The 25,388-nt window shown below is 38.7% G+C and overlaps 1 protein-coding gene across 2 annotated transcripts in view; it reads right to left on the minus strand.

Moving 5' to 3' along the window:
• Positions 1–25,388, minus strand: part of b3glcta (beta 3-glucosyltransferase a) — a 190,201-nt gene that overhangs the window by 78,003 nt on the left and 86,810 nt on the right. For both annotated transcript variants that reach the window (XM_059964118.1, XM_059964117.1), the window contains exons 6-10: positions 21,566–21,674; positions 20,989–21,125; positions 17,753–17,816; positions 14,207–14,338; positions 8,205–8,274 (exon numbers count right to left, since the gene is read on the minus strand). In XM_059964118.1, coding sequence (XP_059820101.1) covers positions 8,205–8,274; positions 14,207–14,338; positions 17,753–17,816; positions 20,989–21,125; positions 21,566–21,674 — 512 coding nt within the window. The remainder of the gene's footprint in view (positions 1–8,204; positions 8,275–14,206; positions 14,339–17,752; positions 17,817–20,988; positions 21,126–21,565; positions 21,675–25,388) is intronic.

The raw sequence follows: 25,388 nt of genomic DNA on the forward strand, positions 1-25,388 counted from the left end.
GTCTGAAACATTGATTGCTTGTTTATTTCCATGAATGCTGGCTGACCTGCTAAGTTCCTCCAGCATTTTCTGTGTGTTGCTTAGGCTTTTAAAACTGATCTTAGTTCAAATCAGTATTAAGGAATATGGAACTAAAAGAGGAATGGAATTGGGGCATGGATTTTAGTAAGGCATTTGACAAGGTTCTACACGGTAGGCTTATTCAGAAAGTCAGAAGGCATGGGATCCAGGGAAGTTTGGCCAGGTGGATTCAGAATTGGCTTGCCTGCAGAAGGCAGAGGGTTGTGGTGGAGGGAGTACATTCAGATTGGAGGGTTGTGACTAGTGGTGTCCCACAAGGATCTGTTCTGGGACCTCTACTTATTGTGATGTTTATTAACGACCTGGATGTGGGGGTAGAAGGGTGGGTTGGCAAGTTTGCAGACGACACAAAAGTTGGTGGTGTTGTAGATAGTGTGGAGGATTATCAAAGATTGCAGAGAGACATTGATAGGATGCAGAAGTGGGCTGAGAAGTGGCAGATGGAGTTCAACCCGGAGTAGTGTGAGGTGGTACACTTTGGAAGAGCAAACTCCAAGGCAGAGTACAAAGTAAATGGCAGGATACTTTTTGGTAGTGTGGAGGAGCAGAGGGATCTGGGATACATGTCCACAGATCCCTGAAAGTTGCCTCACAGGTAGACAGGGTAGTTAAGAAAGCTTATGGGGTGTTAGCTTTCATAAGTCGAGGGATAGCATTTAAGAGTCGCGATGTAATGATGCAGCTCTATAAAACTCTAGTTAGGCCATATTTGGAATACTGTGTCCAGTTCTGGTCGCCTCACTATAGGAAGGATGTGGAAGCATTGGAAAGGGTACAGAGGAGATTTACCAGGACGCTGCCTGGTTTAGAGAGTATGGATTATGATCAGAGATTAAGGGAGCTACGGCTTTACTCTTTGGAGAGAAGGAGGATGAGATGAGACATGATAGAGGTATACAAGATATTAAGAGGAATAGACAGAGTGGACAGCCAGCACCTTTTCCCCAGGGCACCACTGCTCAGTACAAGAGGACATGGCTTTAAGGTAAGGGGAGGGAAGTTCAAGGGGGATATTAGAGGAAGGTTTTTCACTCAGAGAGTGGTTGGTGCGTGGAATGCACTGCCTGAGTCAGTGATGGAGGCAGATACACTTGTGAAGTTTAAGAGACTACTAGACAGGTATATGGAGGAATTTAAGGTGGGGGGTCATATGGGAGGCAGGGTTTGAGGGCTGGCACAACAATTGTAATGGCTTGAGGGCTTGTAATGTGCTGTACTACTCTATGTTCTATGACCAACCATAATCTGATTAAGACCATAAAACAGAGGAGCAGAATTAGGTCATTTGGTCCATCGTCTGCTCTGATCAAGTAGTGAAGTGCACTTGAGTTACTGGAATTCCCATTTCCTGCTAATATTTCTGCATTCTGTTAGAGCTACACCAAAATTGGTTATATTAGCAAACAGCATGATTTAACAGAATTGCTTCTCCAAGAGCAGAGAACTTGAATAATTAAAATTAGTTGCACTTTGTCTCCCCAAAATGTGATCTACTTTAAAATTGCCAATGCTGTAAACCTAATTTTGCGATCAATAAAGAAATTTACGCAGGATATTGCAAGAGTTTATTTTCAAACTTAATGGTTTATGAAATTAAGAATGGTCTTGAAATTACAAAGGAATAAAGTGGTAAGGTGCTACAATACATTATGTAATAATTGTTTTGTCATGTTCAGTATGGTAATTTTGAAAACAAGCTTGTTGCTTTTCAGCAAATGTTAAATAAATAAAATAATTTCAAATCAAAATGCAAGTAATGTTACTGGTTTACATGGCTGCAGGAGACTGGATTGATATATTTCCTGTTTCTAATACCCTCATGTGTATTAGGAGGTCATCTGTCCCTTCAAGTCAATGTCCATTCTCAGAGCAATCCAATCAAAACATTCCCCAATGTATCCCTCTGTAACCTATTCTATGTCACATGCCCATCAACTCCTCCGTGATCGTCCTCCTCCTACCTAAAGGAAACTTACATCAACATATACTTGGGATGTGGGTGGAAACTAGAGCACCAGGTAGAAACCCACATGGTCACAGGGAGAAGATACAAATTCCACACAGACAGCAGCTGAGGTTAGGATTAAACCCATGACTCCTATCCATGAGTCACAGTGCCACCAGCTGCATCACAGTATTTACCAAAATTGTGGCTTTTATCTTCATACAAACCTGCATTAACAATGTAATTGGCCTTGAATGATGGGAAATTATAAAACACTGTTTCTCTAATACTTCCCAGATTCAGGGATCTATATACTACTAAAACTGTCATGCTCTGTTTGTCTGTTTGTGACCTCCAATTAGCTCAAACAGTGCAATACAGCGGCACTATTTTTGGTTAAATCAACTTAAAATGCACTAACTTACAGAATGCAGGCAAAGTTCAGGTTCATATATTCTAATAAAATTGCTCACTTGCCAAAATCAACAGCCCCACTTTCACCCAAGAGCTGATATCAGCCATGATGGAAACCGCGATGCCATACCACGACGCATGCGCACAGCCAGCCTCAGCGCCTCACGATGCTCACAGAGCCGATTCCAGCTTCCATGGAAAACGTAATGCCACACCATGACGCATGCGCACAGCCAGCCTCAGCAGCGCCTCACAAAGCTCACAGCAGCGACAATAACCGCAGCAAAAGGGCAGGGCTATCACATGGAGAGCGCCAACCACATCATCAAGAAAAATCAGCATCCTGTAGACTTTGGTGTTACTGCTTCGTATCTTCTATTCAACATCAGGGTAAAAAAAAATGGACAACCTAATTATGGCGCGTGCAAAGAGAAGGGGGACATTATGATCAAGAGATGACGCCAAACGTCGTCGGGAAGTGGCAAGGAGAGGGAGAGAACAAGAATTGGATGAGGACTGGCACACGACTCCAGGATCAAAGAATCAGGACAAAAAAGAAGAGAGAAGAAGAGACAGAGGAGGACAGACATACACATCTCCAAAATGACAACAACTGCATAGAAGGAGGAGAGAACAAGAATCGGATCAGGCCAAGGCCATATGACTCCAGGATCAGAGAGAAAGAACAAATGATAGAAGAGATGAAGAGACAAAGGATGAAAAGGTTGTGCATCTCCAGAATGACAAAAACAGGCAGAGAAGGAGGAGAGAGGAAGAGACAAAGGAGAAAAGATCAACTCGAGAAAATGCACCAAAGAGTAATTATTGCGAGAGTTGCTGAAGACGACAATGGCAGCTTTCAATGACAATACCTCGACAGAGAAAGAGCAAGGCAAAACGCACGACTCGCACGGCGTAACATTTCTGATGATGTTGGTATGATGACCAGAGTATGCTCTCACTGTCGTGTCTTCCTATTTGCTGGAGAAACCGCAAATTTCTGCTGTATGAAGGGAAAGGTCAAGATAGGCAATTTGCAGCCTCTACCTAATGAATTCCTCAATTTATACAGCAATGAGTTCAGGAAGATCATCAGACAATACAATTGCCTCTTCCAAATGACATCCTTTGGTGCCAAAGTAGTCCTTCCAACTAGGAATGAATGGAATCCTTCTGATTACCCAAGGCCAAATCCATCATTACATTGGACATTTAATGCCAGACCCCAACCAACAAACCCAATTCCTTCAACTTTACTTCACAGATCCTCAAGACAGCATAGAATTGAGAATGGGGATACTCCAGAATGATGGAATTCAAAGTGAGATTGTTGAATTATTGGAAAACCTACGACGACAACGAAATCCGTACATTGCATCCCTTCGACTTGCAAAAGAACAAATATGAAGCATGCCAGAGGCGTCCATTGTCATTGATCCTGACCGGAGACCGGCATTTGAACATGAGAGAAGATTTAATGCACAAATTGCCAACGAAGTCGCCGTCATTTTACCGCCCAGCACTGAACCTGAAGCAAGATCATGGCACATTGTGTTGAAAGAATGAGGTGATTTGCAAATCATTTCAGAGTCCCATTGCTCATATGACAGCTGGCAACATCAACTCTGAATGGTGAACAACAAGAAACTGACAGCAATGCTTTATTGTGCGTATCGAATAATGAACCATGAGAATGAGTTTAATAACCTTCTCAAAGGAGGATGTCTATCCCAACAATACTTGGTCCATATGGCTGCTAAGACTGAAGGCAAGAGGCTGAGCTACATCCAAATGAATCAAGCAGCCTCGAGATCAACAACATACAGAGGCCTGACTGATGCACTGAATGATGACGATGATTTCAGAAACATCAGAAGATGCATCATCCTCTCGTTTGTCGGTGGACCGAGATACATGATGGAACGATGTCAGGACGCCATGCTGTATATATGGAAGTATGGTAATGCTACATTGTTCATTACAATGACATGCAATCCAAACTGGTCCGAAGTCCAACAGCATCTTTTTTTGCATCAGCAACCAAACAATCAGCCAGATTTAATCACGAGAGTGTTTGACTTGAAGAGGAAGTTGTTTATGAAGTACCTCACTGGAACAGATGGTCTCTTTGGTAGGTGTATCACTTATACTGTAAGTGTTGAATACCAAGAGCGGGGTCTGCTTCAGTTGCACTGTCTGCTGTGGCTCGATGAGGCATCCAAGCAGAGACCACACGATTATGATCGATTCGTGCAAGCAGAAATACCAGACCCAAATGAAGAACCCGAGCTGCATGAATCGGTATTGAAGCACGTGATACATGGTCCGTATTGGCAAAATGGTACATGTAATAAGAGGTACCCGAAGCCATTTATTGAGCACACAAGGTGTGGGGATGATTCAAATCCTGTGTATAGGAGATGGTCTGTGGAAATGGGAGGATTCGAAGGCCGTCAAGTAGGACAACAAAGTTGAACTGTAACTTCTGAATGGGTGGTCCCCTATAATGCCCAACTACTGAAGCTGTTCAATTGTCATCTAAATGTAGAAATATGCTCACCTGTCCATCAAATACATGATCAAGTATACCATGAAGGGGAGTGATCAGGCAATTTTTGCAGTGAATAGAGAAGGCGAAATCACACGGTATTTGACAGATATATCAGGCCCTCTGAAGCTGTTGGATCGATACTTGGATTTCCAGTTCACGAGAGGCAACCAGCCGTTGTTCACCTTCAAGCGCACCTTCCCCAACAGCATTGTCTCATTTCGAGATAATGCTGCTGTGCAACTGAATAATGATATGGCAAGAACCACTTTAACGGAATTCATGAATCTTTGCACTCGCGATCCATTTGCAAGAACCCTGTACTATGCGGATATTCCCAGATTCTACACTTGGACTAATAAGAGATGGGAAAGGAGGAGAATGGGGAAAAGAGTGGAGGAGTACTCTAGGATTTTTGAAGCAAATGTTCTCGGTTGAGTGTATACCGTTTGTCCACGAAGTGGTGACCTCCACTATTTGAGACCTCTTCTTCATCACATAAAGGGACCAGTATCTTTCGAATCATTGAAAACACATGATGGAGATATCCTTTCATCATTTAAAGACGTCTGCAGAGAGAGAGGATTGTTGCAAGCTTACAATCATTGGCAGCAAACTTATTATTTATTGTAAATGCCTGCACTGTTTTTGTGCGCTTTATGTAGTCTTGTGTAGGTCTGTAGTCTAGTGTAGCTTTCTCTGTGTTTTTTTAATTACATAGCTCAGTCTAGTTTTTGTACTGTGTCGTGTAACACCATGGTCCTGAATAACATTGTCTCATTTTTTCTATGTACTGTACCAGCAGTTATGGTCGAAATGACAATAAAAGTGACTTGACCTGACTTGGAAGAAGCAGAGAGAACAAGAATGCCCAGAGCAATGAGAGATTTGTTTGTCGTCTTACTAACAAACGCTGAAATCGACAATCCACAGCAATTATGGAACGAGTTCAAGAATGCAATGGCTGTAGATTTCTTACAAACTATCAATGATCCTAATATCATGATCGATGAGATGCATCATGGACAAGATCTTCTGTATTTCCAAGAGAAACTTGGGCAAAACACTTGAAGAATATAACTTGCCAACTCCAAAAAATGGTACAATCACTCAAAGTGCTGGCAATCTGGAATTATTGCGTGAACTGCTATACAACAGGGATGAACAGCAGGAATTTGTTTCACAGAAGGAACACCCTATTGAATAATGAGCAAAGAGAAGTATATGAATATGTGCAACTGCTTGGAGAGGAATCTCTCTTCAATGATTTTCACTGATGCACCCGGAGGAACAGGCAAGACTTTTATCATTAACTTGATCCTCGCTACTAAAGTTAGGGGAGATGGAGGTGTTGCTATTGCTGTAGCATCATCAGATATTGCAGCAGCATTGATTCCTGGTAATAGGACAATGCATTCAAGATTCAAAATACCCCTCAAAGTCAATGAAGATGCCCTTTGTAACATCGATAAAAACACCAACACTGCAAATTTACTCCAAAATGCGAGGCTTATTGTCTGGGATAAGTGCCCCATAATTAGGAGGGAGCGCTTCGAAGCCATGGACTGGACTCTTCATGATGTAAGCGGCAAGAATGAGGCCTTTGGGGGTATTTTAACCATTTGCTGTGATGATTTCCATCAGCTTCTAGCAGTTGTGAAATGTGGAAATGATGCTGATGTGGAGAATTGATGCATAAAAATCCTATTTATGGAGAAGCTTCATCAAGTTTCAATTGAAGAGAAACATGCGATTGAGTGTGGGAGAAGGATGATATTCTGAGTTTTTATTGGATGTTGGAGAAGACAAGATTGAGAAAAATGAAAATGATGAAATCGAATTACCTGAAGATATGATTCTGCAAGCAAGAACTATGGAAGAATGCATTGATTTCATCTACCCAACATTCGTCAATCCTGCAGAACTGTTCTCGAGGAATTCTATCTTGGTTCCGCTCAATGAAATGATGTGAAAAATAAACTTCACATGCATTACACACTTCCCTGGAATCATGAAAAAATACTGTTCCTTCAATGCCGTAACTGAAGAAGCTAATGCCACTCATTTTCCAACAGAATTCCTTGATTCGGTCGAACTCCCTGGATTGCTGCCACATAAACTGGAACTGAAGAGGGGATCTCCTATCATTTCAATGAGGAACTTGGATCCACCAAAGCTTTGCAAAGGAATGCGAATGATGGTGGAAGAACTGCACGACAATCTCATTGTAGCAAAGATAAACACTGGTGCGCTCAATAATGACATTGTCATGATCCCAAGAATTACTCTCAATTTATCAGAAGGGGAAGATGTCCCTCTTCATCAGAGCCAGTTCCCAATACAGCCATGCTTTGCTATGACTATACATAAGGTGCAAGGCCAAACCATGGAGAATGTGTTGATTTATCTGGAGAAACCGGTATTCCAGCATGGTCAGCTGTATGTGGCGTTAAATCGGGGAAAAAGAAATGAAAATGTTAGAGTATTCTTGAAGGGTGGCAGATCAACCAGAAATATTGTCATCAAAAGTGTCCTTCATTAAACGAGGAGGAGTTATATTTATCTTGTTGCATGTCTTTCCTCTTTAAAAAACTGAGTTTTTCTTCTTAAATTTCCAAAGCACATCACATCAGATTGCACTACCTTTCCCTCAAAGGGTGCCCCAATGGGCCACCTGGTTGTCTAATATTATATATGACTAATTTCTTTTTTTATTTCTGCTGGTTGTTATTCCTTTTAAATACTTATTAATCAAGAGTTGCAGTTTAAAATCAGAAGTGGCTTGCATCTGCCCTTCCTGCTGGGGACTATATACTCTTCTAATAGGTTCAGCAGCAATATCCAATATTTACAACTGAAGACCAAAGTCCAAATCTATTTCAAACAATCAAAGTAAGTGCCAATAGAGAGGGGTTCTGAGAACCACTGTTTACACTGTAATTGCAAATTTAAAAAACCATAAAGCAATATAAATAATCAATTATGCAAGTTTAAACTGATTTATATTAACACATTCTCGATGGAAGATGCCACAAACTATTATATAAACCAATCTTTAAGTTTTTGCAACTAGCACTCCTATGTCTTATGGTCATATATTCAACTACTGTATCTTAAAGTTTAAAAAAAATACATGATATTCAGACATTGGCTTGTGATATTGTACTAGGCAAAAGTACTCTTCTTTAAACATGTAATATGTTCACAGGTACTTACTTCTTTCCTGATGGAATTTTTGGCAAGTTTTTACTGCAAAAAAGAGGTTTTCTTTTTCTACCAATTTTCCCTGTAAAAAGATAGATTAAAAGACTGAACAAATATTATATAATTGTTTACCTTATAAAAATTTAATATAATGGAATTATTCAAAAAATAAATAAACTTAACTGAGTGGGTAAGTTTCAGAGACTTTGTGGAAGTTGTTGTTTTCTGTGCCAAAGACAAGAAAATCTTCCAAACTAAAAATCCAATGGAATTCTGAAAAAGTTTTATCGCTCAGATGAGATGCTAGACCCAGTTTTTACCTAGCTACTCAAATAGATACTAGCTTCTCTACTGAAAGAAAAGCAGGGAAGTTTCTCTGGTCAATAGGGATTCCCAATTCAGTACAGTGGTACAGTTAGTACAGCCACCATACTATAGGGATAGAGACTTGGTTCAAACCTTACCTTGGATGCTCCATGGAGCCTGCAAATTTTCATTCTGATCATAAGGATGTAATGCTGAGGCTTTAGAACCCCAACCATAAACTGCTTCAGCTGCTTCAATCTGGTAAGCGCTACCACAGCGTTAAAGCCAGGACCAAAAGACTACAGAACAGCTTCTTTCTACAAGCCATTAGACTTTTAAATTCACATGTCTGTATATGCAATAGAGCCATAACACAAAGTTTTACTCCCTCACGTTGTGGGATGGATGTAAATTCTAAAATAAGTCATTGGTCAGACCACACTGAGTACTGTGAACAGTTCTGGGTCCTGTATCTAAGGGAGGATGTGCTAGCATTGGACAGGTCCAGAGGAGGTTCACAATACTGATCCCAATAATGAAAGAGTTAACTTATAAGGAGCACTTGATAGCTCTGGGCCTGCACAATTGGAGTTTGGGGGGATCTCAACTAAACCTATCAAATATTGAAAGGCCTAGATAGAGTGGATGTGGAGTGGATATTCCTTATAGTGGGTGAGTCTAGGACCAGAGGGCACAGCCTCAGCATTGAGGGATGTAAATATAGAACAGGGATGAGGAGGAATTTCTTAAGCCAGAGGATAGTGAATCTGTGGAACTCTTTGCCATAGACGGCCGTGGAGGCCACGTCACTGGGTAAACTTAAAGTAGAAGTTCATTGTTTCTTGATTAGTAAGGGTGTAAAAGGTTATGGGCAGGATTTAGAAGAGTGGGATACCATATAACCATATAACAGTTACAGCACGGAAATAGGCCATCTCGGCCCTTCTAGTCCATGCCAAACGCTTACTCTCACCTAGTCCCACTGGCCCGCACTCAGCCCATAACCCTCCATTCCTTTCCTGTCCATATATCTATCCAATTTTACTTTAAATGACAATACCGAACCTGCCTCTGCCACTTCTACTGGAAGACAAATCAGCCATGATGGAATGGCAGTGCAGATCTGATGGACCAATGGCCTAATTCTGCTGCTGCGTCTCATGGTTTTATCATGTGGGTTTTCTCTGGGTACTCCAGTTAATTATCACATCTTATAGCGTGTGTGCGTCAGTCAGTCGGTTAATGGACCACTGAACCTTACCTTCAGTGTGTAAGTGAATGGCAGGGAATTGATGAAAATGTAGGGAGAATACAAAATGGGATGAATCTAAGATCAATATAAATTGGTAATTGATGATCAGACCAAAAGTCTGGTTTTCATGCTGTATGTGCCCAAATAATTCAGCTTAATATTTTGAACCATCTTAAATGTCTGCAAACAGACACAATTGGCAAAAAATCTTAAGAGTGATTGGTAATAGAGGCTTGTGGTCATCAACAGCTTCTAAAATAATAATATTAGAATAATTCTTAAAGTTCTTTGGTACCTAAGTATTGGCGACTGTAATTTACATATAAGTTTCCGCAATCTTTTACAGCAGTCAATTCAATAATAAGCAAATTGGGCCAAAATTGAAAGATTCAAAGTATTATCGAAGTGTGAATGCAGTTTACAACTCTAAGCTTCCACCTCCTGCAGACAGCCACAAAACACAGCAACAAAACACAGCAACACCAAGGAACCTGTTCAAGGAAAATATTAAACAGCCAATGTGTGAAAAAAAAACCAAACAGCAAAAAATGAGTGAATAACACACAGAACATTAAACATCAAAGCACAGTCCTCTAAATGTTCTAGCAGTGCTTAGTTTGGCGCTGTGTCGTTCGTTGACTGTAGGCCGCAGAGCCTGACTGTGCCAAAGGGCCCCAATCAAATCCCGCAAAAATAGCAAAGAAAAGTAACCAGAAACCATGGACACATGTAACATGAACCAGAGTCCTCAAAAGGGAGTCCACAGCCATGAGCTGCGGCTATCAAACCTTGCAGCGAGGAAGACTCCTGCACTTTCCTCCGACAGCAGTGAGCAAGAGGGAGAGGAAGACCAGTCAAACGCAGGCAGATGGCACTTAACACCCACTCGCCTTCCGCTCTTGTCCTCATTAAAGCACAAGCAAGATTGCATTTAATCGGTGAGGAATAATGGACCCGATCATGGCTTCTCCTTTAGACCACACACTCTGCTCTCAACCTCGTTAAACTTTTCGCAGAGAGAACAAAAGCACCGGACTACTCAGTTGGCCCAAAAACACATCATATAAATGTATATTACAGGCTCCAATCACACACAGTTCAATAGCAGAAGCATATTTAAAAGTAGTAGTAGCTTTGTGAATTGCCTGTAGGGCATCGCCATTGGTCATTGGCTCCAAAATGCAGTGCAATAGGACAGAAACTTCAGGTAGATATTTACAAAAATAGAACTCAACTTGAAGGAGTGAAGTTCTGAGGCAATGATTACACAAAGTGTAATGGGAATCTGAAATTCCATCTCACTGGTTTAGTCAGTGATTACTGTTTTTCTGCTCCTAGTCTCTCACCATTAAGAAAATGTTTTCAGCTGTCCTCTGAATAGGATGCTTTCTGTTTGAGGATCTGAAAACCTCTACTTTTGTATAAACTCTTATCAACTACAATTTCTGACTTTTACTAAGATAATTTACTACTCCTACTGTAGCATTTTCTTTCTTGATCTCTTCCTAGGATACATTCCATTAGAGAAGGCAATTTTATTCATATGGTATTGCACTGGAGTTGGTTTATGATTATCCTCAAATATACTGAGATACTGTAGAAACTTAGTGCTGTAAGACATCCATACAGATAATTTCAAAATGTAAGTACATTGAGATAGCACAAGGGAAAAACAATAAGATACAAAGGCCATAATGAGGCGGATTGTGAGGTCAAGCATTTATCATCAACATAAAAATCTGATCAAGAGTTTTATAACAGTGGGACAGAAGCTGTCTTTGGGCTTGGTGGTGTGTGCATTCAAGCTTTCAAGATATTTTCCCCAATGGAAGGGGCAAGAAGAGAGAAGGGTTTTGATGGGAGGGATGCTTGTTTAGGTTTGTCACTTTTCCAAGGCCGTAAGAAGTGTAGATAGAATTCATGGCTGGTTTTGTGATGCTTCTGAATTGCTTCCTGAATTTAATAACCAGCCCTTCTGTTTTGCAGGCATTGAGGGAAAGGTCTTGACAGTAGGCATTCTATCTCCTTCCAGTACTGCATCTCATTGTTATTTGAGACCCAATCCATTCCAGTAAACTTGTACCACGAGTGTATAGGGAGTAAAGCAAGGGACTGAAGACATAGCCCTGTAGGGTATCAATGCTAATAATTGTGGCAGAGGGATTGCAGTCTATTGTTCAGGAAGTCAAGGATCCAGTTGAAAAGAGAGGTGTTAAGTTCTAGTTCAAGGAGTACATCGGGCTGAACAAAGGGCATAGGATTGCAACACGATCATAGCTTAGTGCTGAAGTACAGCATTGGAGAACACGCAGCTCCTTGGGCCAAGATATTCATTCTGCACTGGCACTTGTCCAGAATTGTGAAAATTTGAACAGATATGCCAAAAAAAGAAAGAGATTGGCACATATTGTATCTAAGGTTACAATGCACCTTACAAACAGTTATTTGATTTATGAAACATAATCAATGTTGTAATATTGGGAACAAAGGAGGCCAATTTCAGTACAGTAAGCTCCCAAAATTAGCAATGAAATAGGACAAGATGATGAAGTCGCTTGACTTTCCTTTCACTCTGTCATTGCTGGGTAGCATGCCTTCAGCTGCCTAACTTCCATGCTGGAGCTTCCTCTCCGTCCCGTATTGCCACTTGGCTCCACTTTAAGGCCATCCCTTCTAATAGTACGGTATGTTTTTCAGCTTGAGTCTGTGCAGACATTTTACACTAAGGGGTCCAAACACATGCAATGTGAAAAAGATTCACTTTCATTCAGTTCTTAAAGTTGCAGGCAAATAATTACTTTCAGCCCAGAATGGAAGCAGTTGTACTCATACAAAAACTGAAATGTGATCATGTATAATTTGTTTGAAAGCAAAAATGTCATCTCCATCCACAAGAGAAAAAGTATTCAACCTTGAGGGGCTAATATAGTATGAATGAAAATAAAGTAAAAATGAGGAATCAACCTTTTCTGGAAGTTTTAAATAGACTTATTCAATATTGGTATTGTAGCGATTTATTATTGCCATAGGTACCATGATGCAATGAAAAGCTCTTCAAACAGATCAAATCATTACACCAAAATGAGGTAAAGCAATAACAATGCAGAATAAAGTGGAAAAGCTAATGAAAAAGTTCAGTGTAGATAAACAATAAACTGCAAGATCATAACAAGGTAAATAAAGAGGTCAAACATCCATCTTATCCTACACGAGACCTGCTCAAGAATGTGGTAACAGCAGGGTAGAAACTGACCTAAACTTAGACAGACGTGTTTTCAGACCTTTGTATCCTCTGCCCAATGGGGGAGTGGGGAAGAGAGGATGTTTGGCATGGCTGGGGTCTTTAATTACACTGGTTGTTTTACTGAGGCTGGTTTCTGTGATGTGCTAAGCTGTGTCCACCAGTTTGCAATTTCTTACGTCCTGGTTAGCAGCTGCCATACCAAGACATTATGCATCTGGATAGGATGCTTTCTATAGTGGAGCGATTAAAAGTGGATTAGGGTCAACAGGTTCATGCCAATTTTCTTTAGCCTTCTGAGGAAGTGGAAGTGCTGATCCAATATGTTTGGACCAGAACAGGCTATTGGCGATATTCTCTCCTAGGAACCTGAAGCTCTCAACCCCAACACTGTTAATGTAGACAGGGGCATGTGCACCCCCCCCCCACCCTGCCTGAAGTCAATGACCAACTCTTTTGTTTTCTAGACATTGAGAGAAAGCTTTCTCTCTCCTTCCTGTTCTCTGATCATCAATGTTGCTCTATTACTTTGGTAACAAGTTAATTTTTATTTATTACGTTTACCTCATTTTAAATTACTTGTCAGTTCTATATTCTGATTTTAGCTTGTTTTAATTTTTCTTAATTACTTAGATTGACATGAATGGTTTTAAATGTCCTGTACTGCCACAGACTGTAAGGAAGTATTTCAAAGCCAGCAGTCTGCCAATGACCATTAGGCATTCCATGGACTTACATTCAGTCCATTGCTCCTAAGGCTGACTTGCCATTTGGAGACTACGTTGCCTTGTTCGCCTACTGGCAGATAGGGTCTACCTGTCACTCAGCAACTGGGTGGGTGGGACCATTAATGGTGAGTCCAAACATAAGGCTGTCTAGGATGATCTGGCCCAATGTCACAAGGTGCAGAATAACTGTATGCATTCCTTTTCCATTAAGAAATTATTAGGATTCTTATTATTTTCATTTTTTTTCAAACTTGCCCGTTAATTCTACCAATCAAGAGGGGATTTTAAAGGCAATGGCAGAATGGGAATACAATGGAAGTGGGCTTCATGGCAGACAACTTTATCTATCTTTTGAGAATGCCTATAACTTATGACTCTGAAACAAACCTCTCAGTTGTAGCAAAATCAGTTATACATGCATGATAATGTTTGAACTGATTCCAATAAAGTCAACATTCAACAGTAGATATGTTAAAAATTTACTCACGCAGAATGGAAGATAGGTGTGAAATGTTGTAGCACAGTTAGCCGCCTCTGGTGCGTTTACATCTTCTGTGCAAAATTCTTTCACTGGGGTCAGTTGAGGACCTCCTGATGTTTGTGAAATAAAAAGTGCGATCTGGGAAAAAGAAGTTCCGTTAATTTCCGTTTCCATTTATGTTGGTTCATATTATTTAAACACAGCAAAACTAAATTAAAAGTGCCAACTTTCTACCAGCATCAGCCAGACATCAATGCACCAAAAGGTCAACTCCATTTAAAGCCAGCCTGCTCCTCTTCAAATTGGAGACCATTTCAAAAGGCACTTTCAATTAAAGTGTAACCTGGGATAGGGGCATAAGTATTTTAAACTCTACAGTGGAGGTGTTCGTGAAGAAGGTATTCACAAGGAGTTAGGAGGCTCTCCCAGTTGCCAGCATGATTCCAACATTTCTCCCAACAGAAGAACACAATCAACCTCTGCTCATTCAGAAAGTACAGAGGATTCCGGTTAATTGGGACACATAGGACTAGTACATTTTGGCCCAATTAAGTGGCCAAGGTTTCAAGGAAATAGTTGAAAAGATCTAAAGAACACAAGCAACACACACAAGATGCTGGAGGAACTCAGCAGGCCAGGCAGGATCTATGGAAAAAAGTACAGTTGACATTTTGGGCCGAGAATCTTCATCAGGACTGCTTGGATTTTGATGCTTGTATTTCCTAATGAGCAGACACCAAGTGCAGATAATGGATTGCCTTCAAACAGAGCTTTTGACAACTGAATCTTTCAAATCTTCATTTGCATTGTAACATTCAATATGATTGTCAACACTTTCAAATTCTTTGAAGTTCCAACTTGTTGAAGTAGAGAAATCAGTCCATTTTCACTCCAGGCTATTTCTGGCATCTCCAAGCTTGAATGCTTGAAATCGCAGTGAGCAAAACAGTTGTGAATTGTCTTACTCTATTATCTGTCAAGTACCAATGACAAAAATCACTACTTTTTGAATACAAGCATGTAGTGACACTACTAAATAACGGTTTGCTCTAAGCACAGTGTAGTGTCTCATAGCAACACAAGTGCACACGACAGATGCTACTTAGAAAATGGTTGGCAATAGTCTCCTGCCCCAATTAAGTAGCAAAGTGCTACAAATAAATTAAGGGAATCCAGCTATTTTCACAGTTGGTTTTTGTTCTTTAAGATTTGTCTCAAATAAGCAGCTGCCCCAATTTACTAGTATTTCACTGTATAGCAAAAAGAATGCTTATAAACACATTATTTCTAAGGAAAACTCATTTGAAGTCAGAAGAAAACTCATTAATATGATGCCCAGAAAACAGCACAGTAGCTTATTTGCTAGGGATGCTCCTTTGAAGTTTTAAGCAAACTAGAATCACCCCAAAAGTGGGTGCTATTAAGCTGAAGTTCTCACCGAATATTTTAAAATTGCCTTGTCAAGATACCGTAATATAAATAAATTTTCTCTTCCACATATGCCAACCAGCATTTCTTAGGAAATAATAAACTTAAAGAGTTAAAGGGAACGTACACAGGGTATTCATACAGATGGGCTTGTCACTACCATATTACCATTTGGTGACACAGCTAACCCAAAGTTCTGAAATTGCGATTTTTAAAATATAGTGGATTGAGCACAAACCTCTGTCACATCTTACCATGCAATATTTTCCCCACTTAAACACAAAATAATTACACAAGCTCATTATAGAACATTCCAATCTAAACTCCTATTCAACAACCATTTATTCCTTAAATAAATGCAAAGATTTTTGATTCCTCCATGCATTTTACATCTTGAGCACTGTCCATAATAGTACTTTACTGGTAAGAGTCCTAAAGTAACTTCTATCTTGAAATCATCATATCCTCCACACCCACAGTTTAATTTAATGTCAATAATCTATATTTTTTTCCTGATAATTTTTTATTCCTTTATAACACTTCAAGAACTTCCATTTAGTTCACACACACAGGTTACAATTCCGGCACAATCCCAGAAGGAATGGAATAAACAGTCATTTACCATGTATACAAACTATGCCTATCACTGACTGTTGAAAGTGAAATGATATTTGCAATCCTAATGTTATTAGTAACTAACTCGAGTGTTTGGGAATGAAATGTACTCATTAGCATATGATTATACCTTTTTTTTGTTACAAGTGAACATAAGGTGACTGCTGGAATACCCAATATAAAGCCAGGAAAATTAGAAGCTGATGCTAATAAGATAGTGTGGCATCTATAAAAGGGATTTTTAAATTTAGGTAACCAAAAGCTGGAACCTATATTAATTGCTATTATATCAAGAATAATGTTTTCTGATGTCCTAATGCACGGTGCAATGGGAACAATTATAATGAAAAATATACTTGAAATAAAAGGCTAAATTGACAATGTATTTGTAAAGACGTAAAATATAACTGCTTGAGGGTAATTTAATAGCTGTGTTATAAAGATGTGGAAAGCAGAATTTAAATCTGTGCATCAAGGTCAGCATAAAACAAAGCGTCAATGTTAATAAAAGATCTAGAACAGGATTTGTGGGAAAATTTGTCAGGATGCTGCAGATGTTGGATTTAATTCTTGTTTATTCTTGCCCAAGATGTGAAAGGTAATGATAATGCTGCATCGGTTGCCCATCCTTAGTTGTCTCTGAACTAAGGAGATAGAGAAAAGCCAACAAGGAAGTCCCTTTAGAACACATGATGAGAAATTAATTCATATTAATCCAGCCGAATACATTCACAGAATAAAACTAAAGACTAAACATGGAGATGGGGAATGGGTATTCCATCAGCAAATGCAGAAATTTCCATCTGTCAATTAATGAACGGATACTTAATCTTATTGCAGAACATTTGATCTGCATGAAACTTTCCAGCGTTTATATATTTATAAAATTTTGTTGGTTCATAAATGAAATTAAAATATACATTTAATTACCATTGAAATTTTATCATTGTTTAAAAAGGATTTAGTGATAATTAATTTCAGTATTTTATAGTTTTTTATACAAGGATTGATGTTGTTAATCATCCACTTTCAGTAAAACTACACAAAAATGGGTGATAAAATTAAAATCATAAGGTCAACATCTAGGAACCCATCATAATCTGATTATTTAAGGGACTAATATTGTTTCAACTACTTGAATAAACATCAATTGAGGGTCACTGAACCTAACAGATTCATATTTGCTGATAACATCTATCCAAGAGTGATTAAGTCTTTCTACACGTTACATAGGATTGGCCAGCTGGTTAGATTTTAGTTTCATTAATACGCTGCATGCATCCTTTGCCCTTCATTGAAACTTTGGATAGGGTTGAAATATGATAGAAATACAATGCACCAATCAGTGTGGAGATTTTTACTCAATAATCTTTTATTTTTAAAAATTACACTGCTCAGATGAGAAAAGGTGAGAATAATCAAAATGTTTTCATCAACCATAATACAGGCTGTCTAAGGTACCAACCAGTTATAATAATTTATTAAGAAGAGTCTTTTACCATCACATACCTCATGTTTCAGGTCAATCGTAAAATCTGCAGAAAGGTTTTCAATGCTCAATCTTTTTGCAAGTCTGTTAGTGTAAGAGATTAAATTAAAACAAAAGCTAAGTTTGAATATATAGTTTTAGACACAGACAATATTCTTTGTAATGCTAAATTAAATGTTTTTTTTTCACTGTTGTATTAGAATTTCAAAGTGACTGATTAAAGAATAAAATGAAAAAGGTACATCTGCATATTTTTCTACAAAAAATACTTCAAATATGATTTCAAACTACGATTAGGAGCTTTCATGTTTTCAGTTGATAACAAAAAGCAGTGCTTTCTCCTTTTGATAATAAAAGTTAAAGCCATTACTTTTGCTTTTATTACAGTGAGCTACAGCCAGAAACTGGAAATTTAAGATTGGAGGTCAGCACTACGTGACTTGTTTTTGTACATTACAATCAACAAATGAAAAGTGATAAAGGCAGCGAAGTTACAGCTGCTACAGACAGGTTTATGTTGAGTTTGGGCTCACAAAGCTTAGTATAAGGTATGTTGTTACATTATGCACATGTACTGTGCAGAAGTCTTAGGCACCCTAGATTTTTTATATGTTTACAGATGGTGTGGCCTCCACAGAGCTCTGATCTCAAAATCATTGAGGCTGTCTAGGACTACCCAAGAGACAAAAGCAAGCGAGATCGTCAAAGTTTTGCAGAACTGTGGCAAATTCTCCAAGATGCTTAGAGCAACCTATCAGTTGATTTTCTTATAAAACTGCACAACAGTGTACCTAACAGAATTGATGCCGTTTTAAAGACAAGAATGGTCACACCAAATATTGATTTGATTTAGTCTTTAACTCTTTACTGCTGTTTATTTTTGATATTCGGAAACTTTTTGTTTCATTATTTTTGACAGCATCTTTGCTTTTCAGTTTTTTTAACATGTGCTTGACTTTTGCACATACTGTCTACTGATCAGCTCTGTTCCTAAATCCTATAAGTATTGGGGATCCAATGAACAATATCAAATTCTTTGATTTGCTTAACCCAAATGGTACTGAATATAACACAACTGCTGGGCAGTGAGCTATAGAAAGCTTCTAGTTTAAAAAGAAGCACAATTAAAATTATTTCTCAATAGAAAATGAACAGACTAAACTCTACAGACTAGATCGGCTAAAGGCCCTGTTTCTGTGCTGTAGTGTTCGATGACTCTAAACTAAGCACTAAGCTTGTTAGGAATCTATTAAAGTTAGCACAGATTGCCAAGCCCATCATAAACTATATACACTCAGTGGCCACTGCATTAGGTACAACTGTACATTTGCTCATTAATGCAAATATCTAATCAATCGATCTTGTGGCAGCAACACAATGAATAAAAGCATTCAGATATAGTCAAGAGGTTCAGTTGTTGTTCAGACCAAACATCAGAATGAGGAAGAAATGTGAACTAAGTGACGTTGACTATGGAATGATTGTTGATAACAGACAGGGTGGTTTGAGTATCTCAGAAACTGAGGATCTCCTGGGATTTTCATGCACAACAGTCTCTAAAGTTTACAGAGAATGCTGCAAAAAATATCCAGTGAATGGCAGTTCTGTGCGAAAAAGTCTCTTTAATGAGAGAGATCAGAGGAGAATGACCAGACTGGTTCAAGCTGACAGGAAGGTGACAGTAACTCAAAATAACCACACATTGTAAGAGTGGTGAACACAGAGCACATTGAAACCTGAAGTTTTTGGGGCCATAGAGCAGAAGGTGATCAACATACAAAGAAGTGGCCAAATGCCATAATAGATCAACACAACAAGATAACACTGAAGCCCACATTGTATGCCCCAACAATCTCAGTAGTGTTAAAAGGCTGTAATTAGCCATACTATATTTCAAGAGAACTAGTCTGCTATACAACTGTGGAGGAAAGACAATGCTAAATTAATCATTCTAAGAATTTACAAACTATTAACAAGAAAGATCACATAAAATATTTTTACAGGTTAAAAATGGAGTATTTGATTTCTGATTAGATAATTTTAGGAAAGATAGGGAAACTTTAGAGGGGATGCAGTAAAGATTTACTGGAATGCTTCAATGGATAATTGGAATTGGAATTAATATTGGTTTATCAATATCACATGCACTAAGATATACTGAAAAGATTTTCTTACACTGTTTATACAGATCAGATCATTACACAGTGCACTGAGGTAAAACAAGGTAAAACAATAACAACGCAAAGTAAAGTGCAACAACTTCAGAGAAATTACAGTGCAAGTGAACAATAAGGTGCAAGATCCTAATGAGGCAGATTGTGAGGTCACGTGTTTAACTTATGAAACTCATAAGTTAATAGTTAGGGAACTATTAAATAGTGTTTTAACAGTAGGGTAGAAGTTGCCCTCAAGGCTGGTAGTATGCACTTTAAGGCTTTAGAATCTTTTGTGCAATGAAAGAGGCAATGCGATGTGCTTGGTGTGTGTGGTCTTTGATTAAGCTGGCTGCTTTCCTAAGGTTGGGGGAAGCGCAGACAGAGTCCATGGAGCCAGGCTGGTTTCCGTGAGTTGTATCCATAATTCTCTGCAGTTTCCAGTTGACATTCCAAGCTGTGATGCACCAAGATAGGATACTTTCTGTGGTGCTTCAACAAAATATTGGCAAGTGTTGGTGGGGACCTGCCAATATTCTTTAGCCTCCTGAGAAAGTAGAGGAGTTGGATGAGCTTTATTGGGGAGTTTCAGATGAGATTGTTTTCCTTGAAGTAGAGCAGGTTAAGAAAACATGTGACTACTTTAGATATTGTCAATTAAAGCTGTTCCCATCAATAGATGGCTCAAAGGACTGGGAGCATTGACAGAATTTTGGGCAAATGGTACAAGGAGGATCTAAGGAAAACATTTCTCATACCCAAAACAAACTATGTTCAGGATCTCACTGCTGCAAAATAGTGGAATCATTCAGGGCAAAAGGTACTTAATTAACAATTTGCAGGGTTCAGGAAAGGAATTTAATGATGGGATTGATGGGGTTGTTGTACTGGCAGTTGCCATAGATTTAATCTTCTGAATGGTCCTTTTTCTATTCTTAACACTCGTTAATATCTGTAAGTTATTTCACAGAACATATCCAAACGTATTTTAGATAGCAATGTAACCAAAATGCTACTGTCATTACATCAACACCACCATTCTGTTGCTACAGAATTAGGATGAGGCTTTACTGCAAATAATTATAAGCACACCGATAATCTACCTGTTGACAAGTGGAATGCTCATGGCCCAACCTGCAGCAAAATCTGGATATTTAAAAACAACTGGATCTTCAGCAAAAGCATAATGATGAATAATTGTAGATTGTTCATCATACAAAGCCTTTCCTAAGAACCATTCCTGAAACAAATGGATCACATATACAAATTAGAAGTCTAAAAACATCCATTGCACTCTGCATTTTAAATGTACTATGAGCTCAAATAAAGCATATCTGAAAAATGATCCATTGTATAACTATACCAACCTGCAAAACTTAATTAGAAGCTTCCATTATATTGACATTATATTCTATCAAATGTTTAAAGATAAATGATTAATAAAATAATCACAATACCTAGCAATTTACAATTTTTTAATTATAAAATTTGGGATAAAATGCAAACATAATTTATGAGACCTTACTGAAATCAATAAAATTAGGCTGCTGGGATGCATGGCAAATGTGGATCAATTAGATATAATAGTTTTTCACACCGTGTACTTGTTATTAAAATAAAACACATATTGAGCAAAGGGAAATGCTAAAGCTCCTAAATGTTTCTCAGTCACTGAAATACCTTTGATTTGTCATATCTATTAAGGACCTCCAACAGCTTTGGCATTTTTATTCTTGTTTGTTCTTCACAAAAGAAAATCCACGTTTTCTTGCCATAAGTAGTAGAAAGGCTGATGAGAAATAAAAGCAGCATTATCACACGACAGATTTTTGATCCTAAATCATAGATATCCTTAGAATCATTTCCCATTAAGTGCTAATGCTTCGAGGTCCAGCTGAACCCTGTTCATATATATTACTTCCTTTGGAATTATTCCTTGAGTCAACTATCAATACCACCAAATGAGAATAGCCAAGAGTTAGCAAAAAAATGATTTGTGCTTGCAATATGCTTCACTACTTCATTTACATTTTCCTATTTTTCATCTATAGGCTTTTACATAGTGATTTTCATTAATGAAAAATGTGTGTTTCCTAAATAATGTGAAAAGATAAAGCAATGGCCCAGATAAACCATCAACTTAAAGAAGAAGTCACACATAGGATTGGCACGTTGTTATTGATTTATCTGTGATCTGGTGCACATTTTGAGAAAGGCAGCAAACACAGACTCAACTGCAGCATTAAAAAGAAAACTGGATAAGTATTTGACAGTAAACAATTGCATTTGGAGAAAGAGTAGAACAGTACTGACTGGACGCCCAGCAATGAACCAGTACAGACCTGGTACATTGAAGAGTGATAATGAAACACAGATTCTATGATTCTCAGTCAGCAGCAAGAGAGGATTCAATGTTGAAAGCAGTTTAATGGGGCAGAGAAAAGGAATGCACTGACATATTCATCTGTATCTGACTTAAGTATCACTGCAACTGCATTAATTTGCTTCATAAGTTTATTCTAATCAATCCGTCCTCACATCAAATTACCCTACAGGTACATAAATCCATAAACTCCCCATATCATCACCTGTTCAGCCTCCTCCTCATGGAATACCATGACTATCTTACACAGGCAACCTCAGCAAATGCTCTCCATTCAGCTTTTCAACATATGCAACAAAAAGGAAAATTGGAGGATGTTGTATACCTGGATTTTCAAAAGGCCTTTGACAAGGTACCACACATGAGGCTGCTTAACAAGTTAAGAACCCATTTTACTATAGGAAAGAGACTAGCATGGATAAAGCAATGCCTGATTGGTAGGAGGCAAAGAGTGGGAACAAGGAGAGCTTTTTCTGGTTGGCTGCCAGTGACTAGTGGTGTTCCACAAGGGTCTGTGTTTGGTCTGCTTCTTTTTATGTTATATGTCAATGACTTAGATGCTGGAATTGATGGCTTTGTGGCAAAGTTTGGGGATTATACAAAGATAGGTGAAGGGGCAGGTAGCTTTAAGGTAGTAGAAAGGCAATAGACTTAGACTAGGAAAATAGGCAAAGAAGTGGCAGATGGAATAGTGTCGAGAAGTATGTACTTTGGTAGAATAAAAGATTTGACGATTCTCTAATTGGAGAGAAAATTAAAAAATCTAAGGTGCACAAATTATAAAGAGCCCAGATAACATTTGGAATAGTAAGTACAGGTCTGGTGACCTTAAGTATGGATTTATTTGTATATGAGAGAACAAAGCAAAGGTTCATTGAATTGGTAATCTGTGTTGGTGATTTAGTTTTATGAGAAAGGATTAAGGAGTCTGAGTTTCAGAAGAATAAGAGGTGATGTCACTGAAATGCATGAATTTCTAAAGGAGCTTGGCAGGGGAGATGTGGAATTAATGTATTCCTGGTTTAGAGTCTTGAATCAGCAGTCACAATCTTGAAATAAAGGACTGAGTTGAGATGAGAAGAAATTTCTCACCAATCATGAAATTATCTTTGCAAATATTTACCCAAGAGGGCTGTAACGGATAGCAGAATTTTCAATATTGTGCAAAGGATATGAGGCAACTGCAGAAAAGGGGCAATGAGATAAACTCTGCCAGGACATTTTATAATGGGAAGCAGACAAATAAGATTGAATGAAGTTCCCCTGCTTCTATTTCTTGTGCCTTTTCCTAATCCCCTTTGTCCTCTGGAGCAGCTGGCCTCTGAACAGCAGAGTGCTGCTCTCCTTCTTGCTTGTGGTAGTGTTGGGCTACCCCTTATGCTGGTGTTGAATATCACTTTGGCCCTCAGCTAAGATATAAAGAAACACAGCTTAAGTAGCATTCATGCTGGCTTGATAAAACTTAGCTTCAAATTGCAGAAGACACAGCAAACTTCCAAAGTTGTAAATATACATCTCCAAGATTGTACAAAAACAAAGTTTGCAATGGAACTGCTACTGTTGGTGCTTACACCGAATAATTTCAAGCAAGCATGCTTCAGATGTCCATTCTCAGAGCACCCCACTACCCACATGTTCTCTTCTCACTGCTGCCATCAGGAAGAAGGTACATGTGCAACTTCACGTGCCCCATAATTGAAATGTTCCCACAACCTATAGACTTACTTTCAAAGACTCTTCATCTTATGTTATAGATATTCATTGTCCATTACTTAATTAATTTACTATTATTACTTCTTTCTTTTAGAATTTGCACAGCTTGTCGTCTTTTGCACACTGGTTGAACATCCAAGTTGGTGCAGTTGATTGATTCTGTTATGGCTATTATTCAATGGAATTACGGAGAATGCCAGCTAGAAAATGTATCTCCCAGTTGTATATCGTGACATATAAGTACTTAAATAATAAATTTACTTTGAACTAGCTTACGTTTAGGAGTATTAATTGGGTATTCTCAATATCATCATACAAGAAGCCGCATCTGTCATCAAAGATCCCCACCGTCTGATCACACCCTCTTCTTTCTGCTGCCTTAAGTCCCACATCACCAGGGTGCAGAACAACTACTTTCTCCATCGGGTTCTTGAACAAACCTTAGTTATTATTAAAGAGCCATGTTTATTATTGCAGTAAGTATCACATTAACACACAAAGTTGAAAAGCTGCTTCTGCTGAAGAGATTTTACAGATGCTAGAAATCCAGAGCAACACGTACAAAATGCTGGAGGAACTCAGCAGGTCAGGCAGCGTCTATGGAAATGAATGAATAGTCGATATTTCAAGCTGAGACCCTTCTCATACACTTCCTAATACATTGTATTTTACATAGAGATCAAAAGATCGGAGGCAATTGCGTGACACATTACTAAATTTTCTTTGCTTTAAACTTTTAAATGCTCCAAAAGTCAGTGGAATTGACAAAAATCATTTACAAATCTTATAATTGATAAGACGTCATGTTGAAACTACATAAAACACTGATAAGCCAACCCTTGCAGCACAGTTTATGATAACAAGCTTCAAGGTATTTATATTAGCATATAGGAGAGACTACAGAGAAGTGCAAACAGAATTATCCTAAAATGAGAATAAAGGGTTCTCTGAGATCATTGATAAAGTACAACAACAATGCTACAGATTTAAATGAGTGATGGTTTTCATCTCATCTGCCACCAGGAATTTTCAGAAAAGCAATGGTGGGTTGACCTTGGTGGTCTGAATGACTATTTGCTTCTGATGCAGCAAAACATTGAGTCACACAACAGTGCAGCATGGAGACAGGCTCTTCAGTTCATCCAGTCTGTACCAAAGTCCCATTGACCTGCACCCGGGCCTCAGTCCTCCATACCTCTCTCATCCATGTACCTATCCAAATTTCTCTTAAACGTTGAAATTGGCCCCACAACCACCACTTGCTCTGGCAGTTCGTTCCACACTCTTACCAGTGATGGAGATCCCCTCATGTTCCCCTCAAACATTTCGCCTTTTGACCTTAACCTGTGACTTCTAGCTGTAGTCTCAACCAACCTCAGTGGAAAAAGCCTGCTTGTATTTACCCTA

This window comes from Hypanus sabinus, chromosome 3, assembly GCF_030144855.1.
Source record: "Hypanus sabinus isolate sHypSab1 chromosome 3, sHypSab1.hap1, whole genome shotgun sequence".
NCBI lineage: Eukaryota > Metazoa > Chordata > Chondrichthyes > Myliobatiformes > Dasyatidae > Hypanus > Hypanus sabinus.